This window comes from Hyperoodon ampullatus (assembly GCF_949752795.1).
Source record: "Hyperoodon ampullatus genome assembly, chromosome: 2".
In the NCBI taxonomy this organism is placed as follows: Eukaryota; Metazoa; Chordata; class Mammalia; order Artiodactyla; family Ziphiidae; genus Hyperoodon; species Hyperoodon ampullatus.
The window spans coordinates 76566605-76579626 of NC_136915.1; the positions used below are offsets into that span (position 1 = coordinate 76566605).

At 35.4% G+C, this 13022-nt stretch overlaps 1 protein-coding gene across 1 annotated transcript in view; it reads right to left on the bottom strand.

The window, feature by feature from the left end:
• Nucleotides 1-13022, bottom strand: part of COL24A1 (collagen type XXIV alpha 1 chain) — a gene marked incomplete at both ends in the record, with an annotated part of 398140 nt that overhangs the window by 107191 nt on the left and 277927 nt on the right. Inside the window, 5 exons of the mRNA XM_079698762.1 lie at nucleotides 5362-5469; nucleotides 5626-5679; nucleotides 7233-7286; nucleotides 7697-7750; nucleotides 12072-12125. Of these exons, the coding sequence (XP_079554888.1) occupies nucleotides 5362-5469; nucleotides 5626-5679; nucleotides 7233-7286; nucleotides 7697-7750; nucleotides 12072-12125 (324 nt within the window). The remainder of the gene's footprint in view (nucleotides 1-5361; nucleotides 5470-5625; nucleotides 5680-7232; nucleotides 7287-7696; nucleotides 7751-12071; nucleotides 12126-13022) is intronic.

A 13022-nucleotide genomic window follows, 5' to 3' on the forward strand; every position in this document is an offset into this window, starting at 1 on the left:
CTCCAACCAAAAGACACAGGCTCGCTGAATGGATACAAAAACAAGACCCATATATATGCTGTCTACAAGAGACCCACTTCAAACCTAGGGACGCATACAGACTGAAAGTGAGGGGATGGAAAAAGGTATTCCATGCAAATGGAAATCAAAAGAAATCTGGAGTAGCTATACTCATATCAGATAAAATAGACTTTAAAATGTTACAAGAGACAAGGAAGGACACTACATAATGATCAAGGGATCAATCCAAGAAGAAGATATAACAATTATAAATATATATGCACCCAACATAGGAGCACCTCAATACATAAGGCAACTGCTACTAGATCTAAAAGAGGAATCGACAGTAACACAATAATAGTGGGGGACTTTAACACTTCATTTACACCAATGGACAGATCATCCAAACAGAAAATTAATAAGGAAACACGAGTGTTGAATGCCACAACACACCAGAGAGATTTAATTGATATTTATAAGACATTCCATCCAAAAACAGTAGATTACACTTTCTTCTCAACTGTGCATGGAACATTCTCCAGGATAGATCACATTTTGGGTCACAAATCAAGCCTCAGTAAATTTAAGAAAATTGAAATTTTATCAAGCATCTTTTCTGACCACAACGGTATAAGAATAGAAATCAATTACAGGGAAAAAAATGTAAAAAACACAAACACATGGAGGCTAAACAATATATTACTAAATCAAGAGATCACTGAAGAAATCAAAGAGGAAATCAAAAAATACCTAGAGACAAATGACAATGAAAACACGACGATCCAAAACCTCTGGGATGTGGCAAAAGCAGTTCTAAGAGGGAAATTTATAGCTATACAAGCCTACCTCAAGAAACAAGAGAAATCTCAAATAAACAATCTAACCTTACTCGTAAAGGAACTAGAGAAATAAGAACAAACAAAACCCAAAGTTAGCAGAAGAAAAGAAATCATAAAGATCAGAGCAGAAATAAATGAAACAGAAACAAAGAAAACAATAGCAAAGATCAATAGAACTAAAAGCTGGTTCTTTGAGAAGATAAACGAACTTGATAAACCATTAGCCAGACTCATCAAGAAAAAGAGGGAGAGGACTCAAATCAATAAAACTGAAATGATAAAGGAGAAGCTAAAACAGACACCGCAGAAATACAAAGCATCCTAAGAGACTACTACAAGCAACACTCTGCCAATAAATTGGACAACCGGGAAGATATGGACAAATTCTTAGAAAGATATAACCTTCCAAGACTGAGCCAAGAAGAACTAGAAAATATGAACAGACCAATCACAAGTAATGAAATTGAAACTGTGATTAAGAATCTTCCAACAAACAAAAGTCCAGGACCAGAAGCCTTCACAGGCGAATTCTATCAAACATTTAGAGAAGAACTAACACCCATCCTTCTCAAACTCTTCCAAAAATTTGCAGAGGAAGGAACACTCCCAAACTCATTCTATGAGGCCACCATCACCCTGATACCAAAACCAGACAAAGATACTACAAAAAAAGAAAATTACAGGGCTTCCCTGGTGGCGCAGTGGTTGAGAGTCTGCCTGCCGATGCAGGGGACACAGGTCGGGGAAGATCCCACATGCTGGGGAGCGGCTGGGCCCATGAGCCATGGCCGCTGAGCCTGCGCATCCAGAGCCTGTGCTCTGCAATGGGAGAGGCCACAACAGTGAGAGGCCCACGTATCGCAGAGAAAAAAAAAAAAGGAAAATTACAGACCAATATCACTGGTGAATATAGATGCAAAAACCCTCAAAAAATACTAGCAAACAGAATCCAACAACACATTAAAAGGATCATACACCATGATCAAGTGGGATTTATCCCAGGGATGCAAGGATTCTTCAATATATGCAAATCAATCAATGTGATACACCATATTAACAAATTGAAGAATAAAAACCATATGATCATCTCAATAGATTCAGAAAAAGCTTTTGACAAAATTCAACACCTATTTATGATAAAAACTCTCCAGAAAGTGGGGACAGAGGGAATCTAGCTCAACATAATAAAGGTCATATATGACAAACTCATAGCAAACATCATTCTCAATGGTGAAAAACTGAAAGCACTTCTTCTAAGATCAGGAACAAGACAAGGATGTCCACTCTCACCTCTATTATTCAACACAGTTTTGGAAGTCCTAGCCATGGCAATCAGAGAAGAAAAAGAAATAAAATGGATACAAATTGGAAAAGAAGAAGTAAAACTGTCACTGTTTGCAGATGACATGATACTATACATAGAGAATCCTAAAGACGCCACCAGAAAAATACTAGAGCTAATCAATGAATTTGGTAAAGTTGCAGGATACAAAATTAATGCACAGAAATCTCTTGCATTCCTATACTGTAATGATGAAAAAACTGAAAGAGAAATTAAGGAAACACTCCCATTTACTACTGCAACAAAAAGAATAAAATACTTAGGAATAAACTTACCTAGGGAGAAAAAAGACCTGTACGGAGAAAACTATGACACTGATGAAAGAAATTAAAGATGATACCAACAGATGGAGAGATATACCATGTTCTTGGATTGGAAGAATCAATATTGTGAAAATGACTATACTACCCAAAGCAATCTACAGATTTAATGCAATCCCTATCAAATTACCAATGGCATTTTTATGGAACTAGAAGAAAAAAATCTTAAAATTTGTATGGAGACATAAAAGACCCCAAATAGCTAAAGCAGTCTTGAGGGAAAAAAACGGAGCTGGAGGAATCACACTCCCTGATTTCAGAGTATACTACAGAGCTACAGTAATCAAGACAATATGGTACTGGCACAAAAACAGAAATACAGATCAATGGAACACGATAGAAAGCCCAGAGGTAAGCCCACGCATCTATGGTCAACTAATCTATGACAAAGGAGGCAAGGATATACAATGGGGAAAAGACAGTCTCTTCAACAAGTAGTGCTGGGAAAACTGGACAGCTACATGTAAAAGAGTAAAATTAGAACACTCCCTATCACCATACTCAAAAATAAACTCAAAATGGATTAGAGACCTAAATGTAAGACCAGACACTATAAAACTCTTAGAGGAAAACATAGGAAGGACACTCTTTGACATAAATCACTGCAAGAACTTTTTTGATCCACCTCCTAGAGTAATGGAAGTAAAAACGAAAATAAACAAATGGGTCCTAATGAAACTTCAAAGCTGTTGTACAGCAAAGGAAACCATAATCAAGATGAAAAGACAACCCTCAAAATGAGATAAAATATTTGCAAACGAATCAACAAAGGATTAATTTCCAAAATATATAAACAGCTCATGCCGCTCAATATTAAAAAAACAAAGAACCCAATCTGAAAATGGGTAGAAGGCCTAAATAGACATTTCTCCAAAGAAGACATACAGATGGCCAAGCCAGATAAGGATACTACAAGAAAAAAATAATTTCAGGCCAGCCAATATCCTTGACAAATAGAGATGCAAAAATTCTCAACAAAATACTAGCAAACTGAATTCAATAGCATATTAAAAGGACCATACACTATGATCAAGTGGGATTTATTCCAGGTATGCAAAGATGACTCAAAAATCTGCAAATCAGTCAATGTGATGCACCACATTCCCAGAATTAAAGAAAAAACCATACGATCATCTGAATAGAAGCAGAAAAGGTCTGGAAAAAATTCAACAACCTTTCATGATAAAAAGTCTCAACAAATTGGGTACAGAAGGAATGTACCTCAACATAATAAAAGCCATATATGAAAAACCCACAGCTAACATCATACTCAAAAAGAGCTTTTCCTCCAAGATCAGGAACATGGCAAGTGTGACTGGAAGTCCAAGCTTGAGCAATTGGGCAAGAAAAAGAAATAAAAGGCATCCAAGTTAGAAAGGAAGAAGTAAAACAGAAGTAAAACCATGTCTATTTGCAGGTGACATGTTAATATACAGAAAACTCTGAAGACTGTACCACAGAACTGTTAGCATTAATAAATGATTTCAACAAAGTTGCAGGATACAAAATCAACCTACAAAAACCCAGTCATATTTCCACACACTAACAACAAATTATCTGAAAAAGAAATAAAGAAAATAATCCCATTTACAATAGCATCAAAAACAATAAAATACTTAGAATAAATATAACCCAGGAGGTAAAATATCTATACACTGAAAACTAGAAGACACTGATGAAAGAAACTGAAGAAAATACAAATAAATGGAAAAATATCTCATTTTCACATATTGTTAAAATGTCCATACTATCCAAAGCAATCTATAGATTCAGTATAATCCCTATCAAGATTCCAGGCACTTTTTTTTTTATCAAAATAGAAAAAAGCAATTCTAAAATTTTCATGGAACCATAAAAGACACCGAATAGCTAAAACAATCTTGAGAAAGAAGAACAAGGCTGGAGGCATCACACTTCTAATTTCAGACTATATCAATACAAAACTATATTAACCAAACCAGTATGGTACCAGCATTAAAACAGACATATAGACCAAAAGAACAGAATCAAGAGCCCAGAAATAAACCCATGCATATAAGGTCAACTAATATTTGAAAAAATGTGATCATATACACACACATATATATGTTCTCTATGTATACAATGTAATATTATTCAGTCATAAAAAGAAGGAAATTCTGCCATTTGAAACAACATGGATAGACCTTGAAAGCATTATGCTTGTGAAATAAGTCAGAGAAAGACAAACACTATGATCTCATGAATATGTATTACCTAAAGAAACTCATAAGAACTCATAGAAACAGAGTTGTTTGGTGTTGCCAGGGGTGAAGAGATGGGGAAAATAGGTGAAGGTGGTCAAAGGGTACAAATTTCCAGTTATAAGATGAATAAGTTCTGGAGATCTAATGTACAGCATGGTGACTATAGCTAACAACACTGTATTGTGTACTTGAAAGATGCTAAGACAGTAACTCTTAAAAATTCCCACCACACACACAAAAAGGCAACTATGTGAGGCGATAGATGTGCTAACTAAACTTATTATGGTAATCATCTAGCATATTTATGCATAACAAATCAACAGGTCATGCACTATAAACTTATATAACTTATATAATACATGTCAATTATGTCGCAATAAAGTGAGAAAAAAATGAAGAAGTTCAACAGCATGTGTGACACATGGGAAAAGTATCTTTTTTCCTTGGATGTTAGGAAGGCTGATAATCAGTCCCTGGTTTGTTCTTTACTCAAACCATAGTTCCACACCTTCAAATACCAAATGGACATATAAGGGGGTCAAGAATGTGTGTGTATGGCTTACACTTGTGTGTGTGTGTGTGTGTGTGTGTGTAGAGGACTGAGTTCACTGAGTATTGAACCCAGCAGTACTCACCGGAGGACCCATTACACCTGGTCCACCCAGGGGCCCTGTGGTCCCTGGTAAGCCTGTCTCTCCTTTTTCTCCATCCTCTCCAGGAAGTCCCCTTCTTCCTGGGTTCCCCTGTAATCCAGTAAAAATTTTTGAGAAAGGGAAAGTAGTAAAATAATTATGCCATGAAATAAGAGATTTTTGTTGGCACATAAATAATTATGTGTAATATTTGAAAGATTTCTCAAAAACATCTACCTTAATCATAATGTTAAAAGTATAATTTACCTTTACTCCATCTTTACCCTGGAGACCTTCTTCTCCAGCAGCTCCTGGTTCACCCTATTTGGTAGCAGAAATGTAAGATTTATTATTTCGCTAAATCATTTATCTAAATTTATTTTTTGCCCCTGGTATCTATAGAAGTAGCAGGTTTATATACATTTATTCCTACTTCTACTTTATTTATAAGGAGTATTTGAAAGTATAATGAACATGATTTAATTTGCCTGGAATAACTCTGAAGGTGATTTAAAGCACAATAAATTCAAACAAAAGATGGTCTCAGAATATTAATAACTTTTAGATAATTAAAAGTAATATGTATTCATTTGGTAGCTTTGGATATTTAGACAGCTATACCTATGTTTCTTAGTTCAAAGACTGTAAATACTGAATTTCATAAAATTATAGTATCTTGCTTTTCTTAATTTACATGGATTAATACAACTTAATTCAGTTAAAGTCAGTGTACCAGATTTTTTTTTTTTTTTTTTTTTTGTGGTACGCGGGCCTCTCACTGTTATGGCCTCTCCCGTTGCGGAGCACAGGCTCCGGACGCACAGGCTCAGCGGCCATGGCTCACGGGCCCAGCCACTCTGCGGCATGTGGGATCTTCCCGGACCGGGACATGAACCCGCGTCCCCTGCATCGGCAGGCAGACTCCCAACCACTGCGCCACCAGGGAAGCCCTGTACCAGATTTTTAAGGTCTGTATTTTCTCCCTTACAGAGAAGAGGCGACTATCAAGGCCCTGGTATATTTGGAAGTTGTCTTCTAGACAGAGAATTTGTAGAAATGTAGAGCCACAATTTATGAAGCTATTAAAGTAGTACTGGCTGTCTTGCCACCTGAGCTATTTAAAAGTAAATTAATCAGTGCATCTTCGCAGTTGCCCATTGCTCCAAACTGCTGACACTTCCATTACCCTGACCTCATACTTCCCACCCCCCTGAAAAAAAAAAAAAAGGGAAAATGAACAAGAAAGAAATCGAACGCAAAATACATCTCCCAACTTTACCTTTTAGTAAACAAATGTCTCTTAAAATTATCTTGGTCCCTGTTATCTTGGAAAAAAACTTACCACGGCTTAAATTAACCATTGTCTATATTAGAGTAACTTCTGTAAGCTATCTCATCACAACTATCTACAATTGTTTTTGTCTACAAAAATCTACAATTATTTATTTGAATCTTGTTAACTTTGCTTGACTCTAGTTTTTTGTTGTTGTTTTTCTAAACACAAATTAGATTTCAATGTCTGTCTGTCTTGTTAGGTCTGGAAATAGCATGAGAGTTGATCACTAGTATTTGTGAATTTCTTCTTCATGCTAACATTAGTGACAATCACAGTGACTCCACACATTTTGCAAGGATTCTGCTGAGTACATCTGATTCTGAGAAAAAGGATGTGTGTGGTTAGGACTCTCAATGCTACTAAATTACAATGTGAACAGGGTTTAGCATGCAGCTTTTGAAATTATGAAATAAAGACAAACATTTTCTATAATGCACCAGAAAAGTTTATTATACAATCTTTGAAGTCTTTAGGCTGAGTTTTGAGTCTCTAAAATAGGAGGGCCAGTGCATTAAAATGGTTTCTAGTAGGCACGTACCCATAACCCTGGCTCCCCAGCCACTCCAACACTGCCTGCAGGTCCAACACCTCCCTGAAGAAACAAAGGGAAAGATTAAACTCTTTTCTACTAAAACTGCATGTCTAATAGTTATGGAGGGTATATCATGAAGACAGGGGTTCCAAAACACTATTTTTTCTCTTCTTCAGATTAATTTATTTATAATATTTTGCTTTTTCATTTGTATTCCCTCCCATATATAGCCATATATATGTGTGTGTGTATAGATATACACACACATACTTATCTTCATATATAGAGAGACAAATAATATTTTTTTCTGAGTAATATTTTATTCTGGCTCATTTGAGAACACTTTCCATTTTTATCTGCTGTCCTTTATCTGCTTCCAAGATGGTGGCTGTTTGCCAAAATATTGCAAACATTGGTGAGTCAATGGTGAAAGTTTAGAGACTTTCTCCTTTACTATTTAGGAAGATTACCTTTGCACCTGGCTCGCCTTGCCGACCAGATTCTCCCTCAATACCTGAAGGTCCCTAGAATAGAATGATTCGACACATTGTTTGTACACATTCCTTCACCAACATAAAGGCAATAACAACCTCATAAGAAGATGGAAGTAATTTTCAGCCCAAGGAAGGGGTATCTATGTCCAGGAAAGGATTTTTGCTGCTCCTTTATAAACTTCATGGCATAAGACCAGATAATTTCTGGGACCGTTTAACAGTTCAAATGCTAAAACAACGTCACCAGAAATCAGGACTGCTTAGACCAGTTTCTTCTAATCCTTCCTCTCGTCCTTTAATCTTTGGTCAAGACAAACTACTTCCCATTTCCTCTTCTAATTTTCTACCCTCATACCCTTACTATTCTCTGTGTTTTTCACTTTTTATTCTTCCCATCTATTTATGTTGATCCCTCTTGGAATACAATTCTTGAGAAAAATTCCATTTTCTTTATTGGTTTTATAAAATATATCACACAAAGAAGATATGAATTATATATATACATATATATGGCATTTTTTCCCCACACTCCTTTCATGGGTGGGTCCAGTTAAGAAGACTTTGGTTGAAGCTTTTATCTTGAAAACATATAACTTCTTGCAATCTCTGGCTATTTATAAGCTTCGAGCTCCTATAATTGCCGTTGTATTGTTTTTTTGTTTTTTTTCTCTTGGACACATTTATCTTGTTTTTGAGAATACTATGCCTGCCTCTCCCTTCTCTACTTCCTCGCTCTCTTCTCTTACTCTATGTGTGTGTATGTATGTATGTGTACTTATAAACACACAATTATAAATACATACATATGCATTCTATAATCCCCATGTTTTCAGAGTAGAGGGGTAGTTTAAAGCCATTAACCTATGATACTATCTTGACCAGAAGTTTCCTGTTTGCTTTCTGTCTTCCAGGGATTCCTCAATAGTTCTGATCCATGGGTGATAACCTTCCTAATAATTATTAGAGATTAAAATATCTCTTATGTTGTTACAGTATTTTAGATGAGAAGTTCAATTTTCCATTTTGACTCAGCTTCCACAATACAGACTCGCTTTGCTTTTTCCAAAATAAAAGCTATACGGGCACAATAGTACAGATGGACTTATAATGAAAAGTCCCAGCACCATTCCTCAGAGGCAACTACTTTATAAAATAATTTGTTTTTAGTTCTCCTAATGGTTATTTCTATAACCAAGAAATCTACCTCTAATTCTTGATGTGTTACCTTGCTAAAAGTTTAGTTCCCTTAAAACTCCCTCCATTTTGCCATCATTTCACCAATTTTTAAATAGTTATATTATTTAAAATTTTCTGTTGGTTACCTTTGTGACTTTACTGTTATAAGAGGCAGTGTATTACAGTACTTAAGAGGAAGGACTATGAAGTGAGACTGCCTGAGTTTCTGCTCTGCCTCAGAAATGACAGAATTTAATATCCTAACCTAAGGTTAAAATTCTCTCTCAAGAGAGAATTCCAACTCTCTGAGAACTTCTTCCACATCAAAATTGCTTTTAATCTCCTAGACCTCGTCTATTCCCCAGTTTCACCCAATCTGTCAGCTCCTCTTGGCTTCTTTTATTCTTAAGCTAAATCCAATAGTTGACCTTCTGATCTCTGTGGTACCTCTTTTCTTATGCCAATCTTGGATTAGTGCTTTCAATTGCCTTCTCCATTTCTATTCCCAGTTGAACATCAATGGAAAAATTACACTCTTGTGCAAAGTGGCTTCATTACATATTGAGAGGCATAGTGACTAAGAGAATGGGTTGCAGAGAGAGACTCCCTAAATTTAAATGTGGGCTCTACCACTACTACCAACTATTGCTCTTGAACAAGTTGCTTAACCATTTCATGGCTTAGTTTCCTCATCTGTAGAATGAGGATAATTGCATTACCTCATGGGGTATTGTGAGAATTCATTAATATGGTAAAGTACATAAATACTGCTAGGAACATAGGAAGTTCTCTGAAGTTGTTACCTATTATTAACATCATTATTATTAATATAATGCAAATTCAAAGTCTCCTACTTCAGTTTTACCTTTAATAAGGTATATCTGCTTTTACGTGTCTTTAGTCATTTCCCTCTTCCATTATCCTCAACCACTATTCTAAACCAGCATATTTTCCTCAACAGAAAATATGCTCAACCCCTACTCCGTATCATGACAGATTCTTGTCTCCTACCCTGTTAAAAAAAAAAATTTCAAGTTATGAGGTATGACTTTCCTCTGCTTTTTTTAAACTCAGAGGAAGGATGTGGCATAGTATAGGTTTTCAGCATTGGCTTTTGAATCAGATGTGGATTCAAAGCCAAGGTCTGTTACCTGTTAACCATTTACCTTGGGCAGAGTAGCAGATTATGACTAACATTCTTCTTTTCTTGTCTCAGGAAAGGATATTGCCATCCATCCTGTTGAAATCTGGAAATAATTTTTGACTTCTCTTTCCCATTTACTTTCCATATCCCACAAATATGCAGGTTCTCCAGAATTTATGTAACAAACATTTCTCAAATACATCCCCTTCTTACTTATGCTGACTACTTTAGTTCAGACCTCCATTGTTTCTTAACTAGTTGAATACAACAGCCTTTTAGAAGGTATATATGTCTGCACTCTTGTCTTCTCAAATATATCTTCCTTGAGGCTGCTAAAATGATCTTCCAAAAATACAAATCTGACTTTATCACTGCCCTATGTCTACCTCACAATGACTTACTGTAGCCTGTAAGATGAAAAGTTCAAGCTTCTTAACAGAGTATATAAGATTTTTCATTTGATCTAACCATTTCTCTGTAATTTCATCTATCATCACTCCTTGTTTTGACTTTAAGCATCAAAGAATCCATACTGACTCATGTTTGCATGTTCCTACTCATACTACCCCTTTTTCTGGAATCGCCATATCCTTATTCCCTCTTTTCATATGGCTAACTCATACTCATTCCTTAAAACTCATTACCCTCCCCCTGCCTCAACACAGACAAGTCTTCTTTTTCCCCTTATCCAGGTAAGGTTACATACTCATTGCTGTACTCTTATAATGCCCTGTGAATGTCTCCATCATTGGGTCTAACAGATGGAAGTATAATGATCTTTTACATGATTATCTTCTGGAATAGATTATGAACTGCTAAAGGAGTCAGGGACCATATCTCAGCCACCCTTGGACTCCCAGTGGATACACAGTACACAGCAAGAAAGCATGGCATAATCGTGGAATTAGAGGAGGAGTAAAGTTCTATTGGAATGTGGTTGAACAGGTCTGCAGACATTAGACAATGCAGAACATTATCATGTTAAGAAATTGGCATTTTATTAAAGGCTATGAGAGCCATTGAAAAATTTCAAGGACAAGAATGATATGACAAAGGCAAACTGGCCACAAGTAGCTAAGGAATAATGGCAGTTGGAAGAGACATGGAATTAGAGCAGAGGACTGGAGCACTGGCAATGGGGACGGAAAGGAAAGGATGGAGGTGAGACATTAGTGGGGGCTTATTCAAAGGGAAAAGATAGCTGATTGAAGGAATAGGAGTCTAGGATGACTCTCAGTTTGGGGTTACTGGGCATAAGGGATATCTTTCATGAGATGAAAATAAAAAGAGGAATAACAGTGGGAAAGCGATGGGCTTGGTTTAGATATTTTGAATTTGAGATGTTTGTGGGATACCTAGGTGCATACATAAAAGACAATGGGAAATCAATAACTGGAGCCCCAAGGAGAGAGGCATGAGTTAGAGCTATCAAGCTAAGACCTATCAGAATAATATTGGTAATTAAAGTCTATGTGATAATATGATTGTAAGCTGAGGAAGAGGAAGGACAGCTTCCCATCAAGACTGAGGCTAATCAGAAGGTAAAAAGCAGAATCAAGGGGGAGCAGTTTCACAGGAGCCAAGGGAGGAGAGAATTTATGCCTAATTTTTTAGGGTTAAAGTTAACAAACAAAAGAAATGAAGTAATTGGATTTTATAATTATAACAAGTATGGTTTATTATTCTAAAATATATCTTGAGTAAGAGTTACTTTTCAATATTCTTCTATAATGGAGTGAAGGGTTATCAAAGTTAACTCTAAATCAGTGAAGGGAAAGTTTTATTCACTTTTTGTTCTGTCATTTAAATGAACTGTTAAGGGAATTTTATATGCATAAAATTAGGTTCATACAACAGTCATCCCTGGTTTTAATAGAATTTTAGGTTTTATTTCCTGAATATGAAAAAAAACACTATAAAATTATTCTTCAAAATATATATACCTAAGATATCAACTTAACCTTAAGAGGAGTCTTACAAAAAGTATTGAGTATTGATGAACTAACAAGAAAGAGCCCCAAGAAAAATTACCTCAGCACCCATTTCTCCAGGAGGTCCAGCATCACCCTGCAGTCCTCGTGGTCCCTATATTAAAACAAAATTTAGGCTGTGAGAATTAAAATGTACTCTATATTTCAATTAACATATGCATATAATTATATCATATGTAATATAACACAAAATACATTTATCAATGTATTACTTTACTCTGTATAAAAAAATTAAATCTTTAGTTGATTCATCTTTTTTTTGTTACTAATATTAAGCTTTGTTTGGATTCAAAAGAAAAGGAAAGGAAAGAAAGGACGGTGCCTTTCATTCTTTCATTCCCTAATTCACTCATTCATTCAATAAACATTTATCAAGCATCTAATAATTATGAAATAGAGTGCTAAGGGCTTTCAGAGTTATCTTATTTAATGGGTAGGACAATTATAGATCCACTTAATATTCCTGAAAAACATATGACAAACAAAACAGCATTTTTAAAGAAACAAATATATGGTTTCCAATGAAATAAAAATATGCTTGAGTTTGCTTAATGTCATACTTTATCAGAGTAGTGAGTCCAGTTGAACAATTTCTCTGTTTCATATGAATAAATGTAACAATGTTTACATGGGATAATCACTAAGGTGCAATAAAATGTATGTGGGACCTTTACGGAGATCTTTTCCCCTGTAATACTGAATAGTGTAATTATAAGTAAACAAACACTGAATAATTAGCTTATGGCCTAAACATTAAATTGCTAAACCTAAAGGATCTTAGTGTGTGAACCCATTTAACTGTCTAGAATTACTCTAGATAGATTAACACTTATTTAGAAACTAAAATTTAATGCTATTTGCCCAGCCATCTAAAGAAGCTGTTTGAATTTTTTGGTCTTTCTGGAAAGACAGTATAAAGAAGGTGTTTTTTTTAAGATTCAGAATATAACAAGATAGTTAAAATTCTATGAGTTTGTACTCCATCACAATT